Source organism: Mytilus californianus, unplaced genomic scaffold, assembly GCF_021869535.1.
Source record: "Mytilus californianus isolate M0D057914Y unplaced genomic scaffold, xbMytCali1.0.p SCAF_1, whole genome shotgun sequence".
In the NCBI taxonomy this organism is placed as follows: domain Eukaryota; kingdom Metazoa; phylum Mollusca; class Bivalvia; order Mytilida; family Mytilidae; genus Mytilus; species Mytilus californianus.
The window spans coordinates 122,480,959-122,495,322 of NW_026262581.1; the positions used below are offsets into that span (position 1 = coordinate 122,480,959).

Consider the following 14,364-nt stretch of genomic DNA (forward strand, 5'->3'; position numbering starts at 1 on the left):
TACTGTGCCTTTTGTAGCTTACCTAGCCTAAAGGGCCAGTGTGAACTGTTGCCATTGACTCCTTATAGTCAATTGTTCTTCAATGATGATTTATACTAAATTTTCATGGTCCATGAACATTAGAAAATGATAGTGCGAGTGGGGCATCTGTTTAATATGGACACATTCTTGTTTTAGATTTTGTTCCATGCTGATGGACAAAATGTCTTTCACACTAATTTAGGTTAGATTGGTTTGAACATCAAAAGTAATGAGCAGCACAAAATCTACATAAATGTTCTTTGATTGACCCATCAATCAACCCCAGACTAGAGTTGTGGCCCAAAATCATGATTAAACCTGTTTTGTTTTTTATGCCCCCGCATAGCGGTGGGGGCATTAAGTTTTACCCTTGTCTGTACGTCCCAAAATTGGTTTCCGTTCTCTAACTTGAGTTTGCCTCAACCAAATGTTATGAAACTTATACACAATGCTTATCACCACAAAACACAGATCAAATTTGAATTTTGGTGGCGTCACTTTAACCGTTCTAGAATTATGCCCCTTTATAAATGGAAAAATTCCAAAAATTTGTTTCCGTTCTCTAACTTAAGTTTGCCTCAACCAAATGTCATGAAACTTATACACAATGCTTATTACCACAAAACACAGATCAAGATTGAATTTTGGTGGCGTCACTTTAACCGTTCTAGAGTTATGCCCCTTTATAAATTGAAAAATTGCAAAATTTTTAGTTTCCGTTCTCTTACTTAAGTTTGCCTAAACCAAATGTTATGAAACTTATACACAATGCTTATTACCACAAAACACAGATCAAGTTTGAATTTTGGTTGCGTCACTGTAACCGTTCTAGAGTAATGCCCCTTTATAAATGGAAAAATTGCTAAATTTTTATTTTCTTCTAAATATCAAGTTATTTTTTAAATTTGGAGTTATCTTCCTTATAGTTGAATCAACTACAATCAATGCTTTATACGATGCAATGTTTAACTTTGACTTCCACTGACAAAACACAGATCAAGTTGAATTTGGGTAGTGTCACTTTAACCATTATTGAGTTATGCCCCTTTATGAATCGAAAGATTGCAAAATTTTATTTTCCATTCTGTAACTTAAGTTTGCCCCAACCAAACATTATGAAACCTATACACAATATTCATTACCACAAAACTAAGATCAAGTACAAATTTTTGTTTCTGTTTTCTAACTTTAGTTTGCCTCAACCAAATGTTATGAAACTTATACACAATGCTTACTACATAATACAGATTAAGTACGAAATTTGGTGGCGACACTTTTACCATTCTTGAGTTATGTCCCTTTATAAACATAAAAATTGCTGAATTTTTCGTTTCCGTTCTCTAACTTTAGTTTGTCTCAACCAAATGTTATAAAACTTATACACAACCGTTCTAGAGTTATGTGTGTTTACAAATAGAAAAATTGCTGAATTTTTAGTTTCTGTTCTCTACTTAAGTTAGCCTCAACCAAATGTTATGAGACTTACACACAATGCTTATTACCACAAAAATCAGATTAAGTTCAAATTTGGATAGCGTCATTTTTACCGTTCTTCAGTTATGTCCCTTTATAACTATATTTTGTTTTTGTTTTTTATGTTTTTTTACATTTTTGCATATTTCTAATTCCATGAAAACCATAATGGATAAACAAAAACGCTGTCTGGCAAAAGTGATCAGAAAGACAAGATTTGAGCTTACACAGTTTCCATTCAACTCAAATATTCTTGATACATTGTGTCAGTTTTATGCAAGAATGCCAAGTGAGTGGCTCATTGGAGTACTTATTAAGACATTAACATATTCATTGAACACCTATTTATACCCATAGCAAAAAGAACCACTTAGTTCATCCGGAGTCTGCTCAGTTGTTGATATATTGTCTTAAGGCTGTATGAAATCAACACCATTGCCATCTTAAAGGTCATTGTCAAAGCTGATACATGTATTAAAATGGTTTAAAGACCATATTGCTAGTGTCTTTTTAATCAAATTCATACTTCTTACTTATAAGTGTAGCTGAAAACCTAAGATCACATCATTTGTAATAGTTTTCTCTCATCTAACTTATGAAAATCATCTTTATTTTTAGGCATTCCCGTCTCACAAGAATGGATTTAAATTAGGTATGAGAATGGAAGGCATTGATCCAAAGCATCAGACACTGCTATGTGTATTAAGTGTTGCAGAAGTCTGTGGATACCGTGTAAGACTACATTTTGATGGTTACTCAGAATGTTACGATTTCTGGACCAATGCAGATTCACCCTATATATTCCCTGTTGGATGGTGTGAGAAAAATGGAAAAACCTTGCAGCCTCCTAAAGGTAGGAATAAAAAACCTCATGAACTTCACTCAATATTATACCTCTATGCCCAGAGTGAGCTGATATTTTGCTTATCATCATGTATTTGCTAATCAAATCTTTGTTTACACAACTCCTCAGTTTAGATCTAATATGAAAAACAGAGTTGTGAAGTAAACAGCTGTTATACAGCTAACAAACAACACATAATAAGAAAAACAAAAACATTAGAGGTTTTCTTGATATTAACTTGATAAGATCAATCTACATCTGTATTAAAAGAAAAATGTATTTCATTTTCAGGATTCAACAAAGATACTTTTAATTGGGCAACATATTTAAAACTAGCTAAAGCTATATCTGCTCCAAAGCAAATGTTCCACAACCAACCTAACACAGTAAGTATATTTGGTTATCACATTAAACTTATAATATTCCACAATAATAATTTCACCATATATGACAATATTTAAGTATTTTTATATGGTCTGAAAGAAGCATATATAAATTCCCATTATTAATATACACAAAATACCTTCCTGAAAGGTGTATACAAGAAATCAGAGACAAGATTTGGATCTACAAAACTAGGGAATTGTAAGACTAGTAACATTTGTACTGATCAAAACTATATCTATTGTATTTCACTATTTTTCAAAACCAATATTGTAACCATAGTGATTGTATCCATGAAAAATAATTGAGCCTGTAACTTAAAAAATTGATAGTTTAATGAGTTTTGTGTAAGAAACAAAATGTTTTGAGATCATATTTGAGAGGTTTGCATTGAATACTTATATTATTTCAGCCTGTGACTCCAAGTTTGTTTAGAATAGGCAGTAAATTGGAGTCTGTTGACAAGAAAAACAATAATTTAGTGTGTGTGTCTACAGTAGTAGATACTATGGGAGACAGAGTTTTGATACATTTTGATGGATGGGAAGATACATATGACTATTGGTGTGACATTACCTCCCCGAACATACTTCCTGTTGGCTGGTGTGAGGAGCAAGGGTTACCATTAAATCCCCCATGTGGTAAAATTTTCTTATACGGTTAGAAATAACACCAATATTCTTTTCAAATAACAATTATTTTTTTTTCAAGTGTGCCATTGTAGAATTGAATACATTATAATGCTGATTTTGTTAGTTAATAATATAAGATTTAGTTGAATGTTGATAAAATAATATTTGATTTGTTTCTGAATTTAAAGTGAAATCTCAAATGTAGTATGTTTTTTATCAACAACGTCAATTTTTTTTTTTTTTTTTTTTTTTTTTTTTTTTTTTAGAATGGAAAGGTGCAACATTTAGATGGGATGAATACCTGGTAAACACAAAGTCAGCGGCAGTCCCAGCCAGAGCATTTAAACCTGTAAGATTATAACATTTAATAAGCTTTTGTGTTGTAGTATAAGAGACATGAATTATGTTGGTAAATAATGGTCAATATGCTTGATTCCATTAGTTAGCAGGGTTAAATAATGATCATAAGAATACAAAGATACTACAATATCAAGCAGGCACAATTACTCTCAGTTAAAGGATGCAGAGATCTAGTCAGTCGATAAAACATGTAAATGATGTAAAAAGCAGTGAAAAGTAAAGGAGTTATTCTGGTAATGGAAATAATATAAATTAAGCTTATTTTAACTCCATTTATATAAGTTATAGGGTATTATTATGTGAAGGTTTATATATTTTCATGTTCTTAAATTTAATATCTATGACCACTTTCATACATAACAATTAACAGAGAGCCCCACTTGGATTTGAAGTTAGTATGAAGTTAGAAGTTGTTGACAAGAGAAATCCTATCCTAATAAGAGTAGCCTCTGTTGTTGATACTGATGGACATCTGATAAAGATACATTTTGATGGATGGGCTGACAGTTATGACTACTGGATGGATGACGATTCTTTGGACATTCATCCGCCAGGCTGGTGTGCTAAAACAGGACATCCTCTCACAGCACCTATATGTAAGTGTTCATTGTCATATTGTGTATGTGAAGTACTTATACTGATGAGTCGGCAAAACTGAATTAGTATACACTTCGTTTATGTAGAATTCCATCTTGTACAGATACCTTTTGAAATCTATTGTAACTTTATATTAGTTTCCATAATTTCTGAAAATCCTGTACAGGATATTTCCAGAAATTTAAATTCAAACTATGTCAGTATCCTTTCCTGTGTAAGTAATTTGGCAGCAAACCCTATGCTATGAGATGACTATGCTTGCATGTTTCGAAGAGAGATAATATCTCTAAATTTCCAAAATGATTAATTAAACCATAAAATTTTACACCCATCTGTGCATGAACAAAAGCATTAAAGCACACTAATTTTATTGTTAGTTATTCAAAATTCACAAACCAGTCTTTTTACCATCAGACGGTAAAACCTGTGATGAGAATGCTCTTTTTTTCTGATATGGGTGAGTAGGTAGTCAATTTTATGTTCTTTAGCTCTAGAAGATGTGATTCATCTCCCAGGATCGTATAATCAAACAGTTTTATATTTTTTTAGCTCCAGAAGACATTATCCATTCCCCTGGACAGTCTGGATGTCCCACACCTGGTTGTAAAGGAATAGGACATATTAAAGGGGCCAAATATATAGGACATCATAGGTATTATTTAACATTGTTATTTAATCATCATATGAAAGAAGTTTTAACATTATTTGCCACAAGCTACTGATGAAATTAAGTGTAGACCGACTTGAGCTGAATATTTTCTGGAGGTCTTGAATTGTAATGTTATGGTTTATTGATAGCTTGTTTAAAAATAGACAATTGCTGCTCTGTAAAATTTGACTGTCTGGAAACATTAAAGGCAATTTGTACATTTAAGATTTCCCATAGATTTAAACTGTGTTTACCTCACCTGGTTCAAATTATTCCATCATAGTTGTTTATATATAATCTCTATGAAAAAATATCATTGAATAGATAATCAGAAATGTAACTAGCACAAACATTATTAAAACCTCTGATTATTGAAATCCAAATCAATTCATGTCCCCAAGGATGACTAAAAAAATTGATATGAGGGCTAAAAGATACACTTATAAATGCCTGATTATGAAATGATTATGACGTTGTCACTTCATTTATTTTGAATTATGAATTTTATTTCCCAGTGCTTTTGGTTGTCCATATTCAGCATTGAATATGAATAGAGAAACAACACTCCAAGATCGGTTAGGGTCAACACGTGCTGAGGAAGGACAGTCGACGCCTATGCCAGGATCTGGAGACGATCAGTCGTTAGATGGAACAGGAACAGATACACAAACAGCAGAGGCACAATCTCCTTCATCCCAAGAAAATACGTAAGATTAACAGCTTTTAAAAAAGTAGTTCCTTGTTATTACATGAACAGCAAAACTTGTTTTACCCAGCAGTATTTTTACTAATAAAAGGAAGTATTTTAAATTGCAGCAGCTTCGTAATGAAATTAAAAGAAAAAATTGCAAAAGAGAACATTCAAGTATGGCTAGTAAGCATTTACCAAGACCTTTGATGAAATGAGGGAATTACAATGAGATTTTGTTGTCTTTCGAAATAATTTTATGGTAAATGTTTCCATTTGGAAAAGAGGCATAAAAACAAAATAATTTTTAAAGAACATTTTGTATGCATTAACCTTTCCTAGCTTCAAAAATTATCCGATCTGCATCATTTATCCCATAATAATGTCATAGACATCTTTCAAATAACTGACTGATAATTTTTTGTAAACTGATACTATGTCATATTAAATATGATTACATTTTTTTGTTTCATCTGTAAAATATTGGAAAATACAAACAAAATAGTTGTTCAATAAAATATTTTACTTCTGGAATTTTCTTAATGGTATTTCCTTTCACAAGTATTTGATCTAGTTTCCTGAGAGGATTGTTAGTACTTGATTGTTACATGGAGGGTAAAGATGTGCTGGACTTGTAGTTTAAAATCAAACAAACATACTTTGTAGCCCTGAAATAACTGCTAACCAGTGCATTGTTTCCCTTTCTTTGAATGAAGAATGTCTTTTCCATCAAAAACTTGTTGAAAATTCAGTCTTTTCTCTGTCTTTAATTATTTCTTCGGCAGTTGAAATATAATTATAAAATCAGTATTATCAGTACAGATATTTCTGTTTTTAGGAAATGTGAGACCCCTGGATGTGATGGATCAGGTCATGTGACTGGTAGATTTACATCTCATCACAGAAAGTCAGGTTGTCCCCTTGCCCAGGAAAATCTCATAGAAAAACAGATGCAACAGTACAGACAACAGTTAGAAGTCAAACCTGGTTTTAAAGTGAAATCCACTAGAGGAAGAAAACCTAGGTTTGTAGGAAAGGGAGATAATTTATATTTTTTAAAACACCTGAAAACACATGATTGGTTTATTCTTATTAAAAATATGTTATAAAGGGATTGGAAAACAGTTTGTTCCCTGCATGATGCAGAGCAGGACACAGAAATCCTAAGTGTTTGTCTATGCGTCTGTCTGTCCAGTCTTGTAGGCGCTCTCAGATGTACAATACTTCCCCAATTTTTATCAAATTTATATCAAGGGTTATATCAGCAATGTCTTGGACAAGTTCATAGAGTGCCAATCAACTTTTTTTCAAAGACTGGAAAATTGCATTGTTTGCACTCTGAAGTGTACAATTCTTGCCAGATTTTTATCAAATTGATATTAAAGGTTGATATTAGCAATGTCTCTGACAAGTTAAAAAAATCAGTGCCGATCAACTTTTTGAAAAAAAGAGTTATGCCCCTTCGAAATTTTAATTATCAATGAAAAATTGCATTGTAAGTGTTGTAAAGTGTACAATTCTTGCAAGATTATTATCAAATTTATATCTAAGGTTTATATCAGCAATGTCTCTAACAAGTTCGAAAAACTGTGCAGATCAACTTATCTTAAAAGAGTTATGCCACTTTGAAATATTAAATGTATGGAAAATTACATTGTATTGAGTGCTCTCAAGCCTACGTTTCTCGAAGATATTCATGCTACAGCTCTACAATTTATATTGCATATTTACCAGAGAATTGAAAAAAAATTACAGTTTTGGTAAAATATCTGATAAGATGTATCTTTCAATGCAGAAAGGGTTTCTACATGTACATTTCTGTTACAGACACACATGATACTTACTTTATGATTGACAGTTAATTATTAAGTAATCAACACATGCATAGATATTCACAAGTTCCAATTAATCATTGACATTTTATTTCTTGATTAACTAATTAATTACAATGAGTTGTGTACTCAGCTTGTCAAGAAATGTACTTTAAATATGACAGAATACTAAAAATAAAAGCTAAAAATTGTGTTTATATATTTAAAAAAAAATCAACTAGAATTTTAAAATAATGTTAATTCTGCTGATTTGAAATTTAACTCTTATTGTACAGATGTTGTAATAAGACCTATGATGATTGTCATCCTGATTCCTTAATAAAGAGATATTTGTATTGTAGAAGTTATTACTTGAATATGGGTGACAGAGGGCCATTTAAATCACATCTTACCACGAAAAAGGAAAAGGAATATAAAGAAGGTAAACATTTGTAAAATTCACAAGACAAACTACATAACACACCAAATTGTCAGTGAAGGACATCAATCATTCACTATTTACCATGAGTATTTCATTGAAATTATCACATTTTTTAAATGATTTAAAACTTTAAGGTACTATATAGAAGTGTGCTACCTTCATTTTCTTAGATAATTATTTTGCTTTAATAATTAAGTCAAGCTGTATTAAACCTATTTTCTTAAGACTACATATATTTTTTCTTACATTATGGGTGAAATTCTTTTTCTTCTTTTACTCCAATACTTATATTGAAAATTACCAATTGTTTTTTTTCAACTTTAACGAGGATAAATATAATTGAGCAGTAAAAATATGTTGTTCTTTCATTTTAACTGTTTGTTTTTTAACAGGTCAGAATCTAGCTGAGAGAAAAGTTGAATCGTCAATTCACAAATCTGTGTTTTCTTCTTCCATCATCAAACCATCTAAGGATCTTCCTTTAGGTTGGGAACAACATTCCAAACTTTTACCCGGTGTTAATCGAGGGACAGATATCAGCAGCTGGTCTGTTGAAGATGTCTGCCATTTTGTACGCAATTTACCTGGATGTCTTGACTATGTCCGAACTTTCAAGGAGGAGGTAATTATATTTTACAAGTCTATACAATATGTCATTTTAAAATAATGAAAAGAAAATTATAACAAAATTAAATGGATATTGTTTTCAGAAATTCTTGTTGGAAGGGACCTTTATAGCTTGATGACAAAATGTTTTTTTTTTTTAATTTATTCTAAATTTTCAGGTTTTGTTGTCAAAATATGCTCCTGCTTAGGTCTTATTACCCAAAAGAGAAAGAAATATCCAAACAAATTTAAGTCAAAAACACAACCAGAACATATGAAAGATATTTTGGAAATTAGCGATCTCACTTAATGCAAGAAAAAATTCAATGTCTTTAAAAATACAACATTAGTTCTAGGCCATGGTAGTTTGTAAACCATATTTTGGTATGCAAATTTTTAGTACCATAACCTACTAACACAGGGCTATGATGATGAGACACAAAACTGATTGAAAAAAAATAACTAAAAAACAAATGTCATGTATCCAGATAACATGAATATCCCAACTTTATGACAAATTCCAATGGCAGTAATTCCTTGAAAAGTAAGTTATCGAGTTTGCTGCTTCTTTGATAAGCAGGATGCATTTAGGAGTTAGAGCAGAGACTGGTCAGCTTTGAGTCATAATATTGTGTCTGGCTAGTCATAATAATGTGTCTGGCTAGTTCGACATGACTTCCCCCTTTTAAATATCTGACTCAGCCTGTGATTTTAGTACAATGCAGGATTCATATTCATATCACATTAACATGTTCTCCTAAATATCATTGATTTTGCCACTGTATGTTCAACAGTCATCCATCATCATCATCATCATCTAAGTTGTTCTGTAACTCACAATTAAAAGTAAACAAAAAACAGCTGAATGTTTGTAGGCAAAGAAACAAGTGTGGACAATTACACAGTAGTATTGTATGACCAGGCCACAGACCTATAGGTGGAGTCAGCATCTTAGTTGCTTTACTCATACATTTAGTGTAAATCAAATTATTGTCTTTTCAGCAAATTGATGGTGAAGCTTTTCTTCTGATGGACCAGACAGATCTGCTGAAGATTTTAAATTTAAAACTGGGACCTGCTTTAAAAATATACAACAGTTTATTAATGTTCAAGAATTCCCTAGATGTGTGAAAAGTTATTGAATACTGGTTATTATATATATAGAGTCTTAATTCTACCTGAAGAACCAGAAGAAATTAACATTTTTCAAATATTCCCTAGATGGGTGAAACATTTTATAATAATAAGTATAATATACAGAAAGTATAAGAAGAGTGTAAAAAACCCAGATTATTTATTATTATTGTTACAGGAATTTTCTCTTCTAAATAACATCAAATATACACAACATGTTTTAGAGCATGTGTTGCTTTAAGTAACTTGTCTTTTTTTAAGAGCATTCGCAATGTTTTGAAGTATAACTAAAATCAGGCAATTTTCTCCAGAAATGAATCATGCAGGTGTTGGAGAGAGGAGTGTTAGGGAGGATGGAAAAATGATGGGGATAGACATATGGAAGAGGAGGTTTGGAGATGATAGGAGATTCCTCTCTTTCTAATAGAAGGGAGGGAGGAAGGAGAATATAAACAGAAGATAGCTACTTTTCTCTGCCAATCCGTAGAGTTAACTTTTTCTACATACTGAGAATATATTGTGAGGAATGTAGTGTCTAATCTCCATATTTCAATGTTTTATCAAAATCTTTTTACCTCAATAATACACATTGTTTATCGAGTTCTTAATTGGAATTTACTGTATTTTACCTCCTCCCCCTCATATATTGAAATAGTCATTTGTCTTTAAGGTGTTTAACACCAAAGTTTGTTATAGGTTTTAAAGATGTTTACACTTTATCATTTTGGATAAAGACTGTGATAAATTTAAGAGAAGAAGTAGCAATACACTTTATAGGTTGATTTTAATAGACTCCTATTTATTACATATATTATTTTGAATGGTTAAAATATTTTATTATAATTAAAAAAACAACAAGAAGGATAACTCAGTATTTTATATAATTCTTGAAATCATTGAAATTATTGTTGTTTCATTGAACATGTGAATTTATTTTTATCACTGTGAAAAATCTCAAGCTAAGCATCTTGAAGATGACAATTTATTATTATCATTGTGAAGAATCTCCTGTTAAACAGCTACAGAACACCCTGAGTGACAAGGGTGCCAATGGCAAAAATTTATGGAATCATTTAGCATTGATTTGATAATGTTAAGTGTATGCTATACAATAATTCAAATAAACACAGCCCTTATTTGTCAACCAATTCCTAGAGGTTTCATTGGTCATTCTTATCCAAGTTTGGTCGAAATGGTACAAGATTCTCCTAGGTATTTCAGTGGATTTGCTTGCTACATCAGTATTTTTTTTCCTTCAAAAAATAATTATCAAATGTATTTAGATGTTATAAATTGTAACAATTAGGGTTGTATTGATGCTTGTTTAATATGTTACCAATAAAAGTAAATGAAAAAATATAATCCATCTTTCGGCAGCTTTCTATTCTCTGTGATACTCTGAAGATTATCAAATCTTAAGTTTAAAAATTCTTTAAAATGTCATTGAAGACAGCTTACTTTTTTACCTAAATTAAGACAGAACCAGTGTTAAATCATATTTCTCAATCTTAGTATCCAAATACCTATTACATTCGAAACCTAAATTAAATTGTAGTCCAAACTCATAATTTCCAGAGACAATCCATACTGGGTTGCACAATACATAATATTCATCAGGAATTTTGTTTGGTGCTATTATCTTCATGCAGAAAATGTTCTTAGATTTGTCTTGATGCAGTTAAGAATGTGATTAATAGAAAGGAATTGATGTAGCCTTGGTTTTTTGTATTGTTTTTGTATGATTGGATGAATGTTTATGAGTGTTATTGTGCTATGCTTTGTTTATATAAAGACATTGTTTCGTTAATTTTAAAAGCTTAAAACATGTTACTTATCAGATTTGTTTAACCTAAGAAAAAAATTGAATCAGGCGAAAAATTAGTTTGCATTGTAGATTGCATGTGTAATATTGAAATCATGTCCGGGATTGTAAAAATGTGGTATGGATTGGTGGCTAATATTGTACTCTTGATTTGTGAGGCATTTAATTTCATTTTGAACCTTACTTCATTTTGTTCCTATCTTTGAAATGCAAAAAAAATACATTTAACAGGTTAAATACTTATTATCCCATGTTTGGGTATCATGCTAGTTTTGGTTAAGATAAGGTAAATATGAAAAACTAGGTTGTTTTTTTTTGGTAAACACAAAATTTGTAGGATTGTATTTCCAGTTACCGGTATTAAAAATTTCTTGAAAAATGTTAGTGGTGAAAATTTGTCACAGGGATCAAATAATTATTCTGAATATACTAAATGGGCCACATATAAATCTGTAACATTTGGAAACAGGCTATTATTTCAACTTGGAATTATTTTGAATTATGGAATTTCCATAATTTCTTGTGCTTGAAATTTTTAATAAATTCCATGTTTATTCTTTATTATAATGTTTTGAGGGGTGCATAACACTTTCCATACAATGTATTTTGTATAGAAAGTGTTGTGCGCCGCACAGTACATTCTATTGAAAATGTGCTATCTTCTTTTTAATAGAAAGTGTTGTGTGCTGCACAGAACATTAAAATACAGAATAAACATGGAATTTATTAAAAATTTCAAGCACAAGAAATTATGCAAATTCCATAATTAAAAATAATTCCAAGTTGAAATAATTGCATGATTGGAACATTTTACTTAAAAAGGAAAACAAAAGAGAGTGATTGAGGAAGGATTGAATGCTGTGATTTTGAGGTATAAATATGTTTTTGTTATGTTTTGTATGATGCTGAAAATGTGATAAATAAATTTAATATAAAGGTAATTTGCTTTTCTTTTCTGGTTTAAATTTTTGAGAACGAAGAAGAACTTCTCCTGGCTCTTTCATGTGAGCTTTTCTCATCACTTGGCGTCTGTTATCCGTCGTCGTCATCTGTTAACTTTTACAAAAATCTTCTCCTCTGAAACTACTGGGCCAAATTTAACCAAACTTGGCCACAATCATCATTGAGGTATCTTGTTTACAAAATGCCAACCAAGATGGCCTACATTGCTAAAAATAGAACAAAGGGGTAAAATGCAAGTTTTGTCTATTATTTTGAAAACTGTTGTGAATAAAGAAAATCTGACAAGGGCAGAAATGTTCAGAATATTGAGCTCAACCTATTGTCCAATTTAAGTCAAAACTGTCCGACGATTTCTTATAGGGATTAATGTCTCACCTTGACAGAGTCAAAAAGCGAGACATAGGTATGCTGTTTCGGGTGGCGGCGTCAACAATGTATTAGTTTGTGATTAGGTCTAGTTTATGGTGAACCACTAGTTGTAGGTCAATAATATTTGGTATGCAGTTATATTATCATTGGCACATCTCATTTCCATGGAGATGATTTGGCCCTGCCCCTTCAGTCATGGTCTATTGACTTGAACTTTGAAACTTTTGCTTAGTTTACATGTATTAGTTTGTGATTAGGTCAGTTCAAGGGGAATCATTAGTGGAAGGCCAATGTTAATTGTTATGCAGTTGTATAAGCATTAGCACATCTCATTTCGATGGAGAATATTTGGCCCGCCCCCTCAGTCATGACTTTGAAACTTTTGCTTAGTTTACATGTATTAGTTTGTGATCAGTTCAGTTTAAGACGAACCTGCTAATGTTAAGTCAATAATATTTGGTATGCCAATTTATCGGCATTTGCTAGTCTCGTTTCCATGGAGATTATATAGCCCCATCCCCTCATCATGGTTCATTGACTTTGAAACTTTTACATGTCAATGTTTGTGTTTAGGTTTGTTTAAAGGGAATGACTTATGATAAGTCAATGGTATTTGGTATTCAGTTGTATTAGTGTTGGCACATCTCATTTCCATTAAGATTGTTTAGCCCTGTACATTCAGTCATGGTTCATTGACTTTGATTATTTGCATAACTTACATGTTAAAGTATTGCTATTTTAATTTCAACATTTGCATTATCAAAATTACAAAAAGGCAGGACATTTCTCTGTGTAAACAGTTTACTGCATTTAAATGACAAATTTTACCATTTTTTTTACTTTTGCCTTTTATCTTGAAAACTATAATAGATAGAGAGAAACTTAAAAATGCAAAAATGATCAGCTATTCATGTGAATAAATGCTGTGATGATTTTCTGCACACAAATCACTGCATTGATGTTTTTGTTGTAAGGTTTTAAACTATATGGGCCAAATTTTGGCCAAGTCAAACCTAAGACTTTAAAATATGTACTTGCTGCTTTTTCACCTCACAAGATTCACACAAAATAATCTGTTATTGTCCCCCAAGCAACACATTGCGGTGGAGATCCTGCGACCGTCCATCTGGTCTTGTATGGGCTCTCACATGCACATTTATATAATTATACAATTATGGCCAGATTGTTTTGAAATTTATATCCGCTATGTCTCGGACAAGTAAAAAAATCAGTGCAGATCAACTATTTTAAAAGGAAATATAAATTATAAGGACTATTGCAGTGTAAGTGCTCTCAAGTCTACATTTCTTGTAGGATTGCTGAGAAATTTAAATTGAAGGTCTAAATCAGCAATGTCAAGGACGAGTTTGAAAATCAATACAGGAGTTCTGTCCCTTAGAAATGTTAATTCTATAGGTGTAATACCAGTAAAACATAGTATGTCACATCCTGTTTCATGCTAAAAAGGGTTGAAAAAATGTCCCCTTGAATTTGACAGTTGTAGGAAATTAACCCTGCAGAAAAATTGTTTCTGGGTCATAAACATATGTCTTGGGTGATTCAAAGCAC

The 14,364-nt window shown here is 31.4% G+C and overlaps 1 protein-coding gene across 10 annotated transcripts in view; it reads left to right on the forward strand.

Moving 5' to 3' along the window:
• LOC127711554 (lethal(3)malignant brain tumor-like protein 3) overlaps window positions 1–12,404 on the forward strand; it is a 34,941-nt gene extending 22,537 nt beyond the window's left edge. For all 10 annotated transcript variants that reach the window (XM_052217644.1, XM_052217653.1, XM_052217661.1 and 7 more), the window contains 11 exons: window positions 2,113–2,347; window positions 2,630–2,724; window positions 3,135–3,363; window positions 3,621–3,703; window positions 4,085–4,310; window positions 4,861–4,963; window positions 5,476–5,667; window positions 6,487–6,672; window positions 7,822–7,901; window positions 8,294–8,523; window positions 9,510–12,404. In XM_052217644.1, coding sequence (XP_052073604.1) covers window positions 2,113–2,347; window positions 2,630–2,724; window positions 3,135–3,363; window positions 3,621–3,703; window positions 4,085–4,310; window positions 4,861–4,963; window positions 5,476–5,667; window positions 6,487–6,672; window positions 7,822–7,901; window positions 8,294–8,523; window positions 9,510–9,638 — 1,788 coding nt within the window. In that variant the 3' untranslated portion in view covers window positions 9,639–12,404. The remainder of the gene's footprint in view (window positions 1–2,112; window positions 2,348–2,629; window positions 2,725–3,134; window positions 3,364–3,620; window positions 3,704–4,084; window positions 4,311–4,860; window positions 4,964–5,475; window positions 5,668–6,486; window positions 6,673–7,821; window positions 7,902–8,293; window positions 8,524–9,509) is intronic.
• Window positions 12,405–14,364: the final 1,960 nt, after the last annotated feature.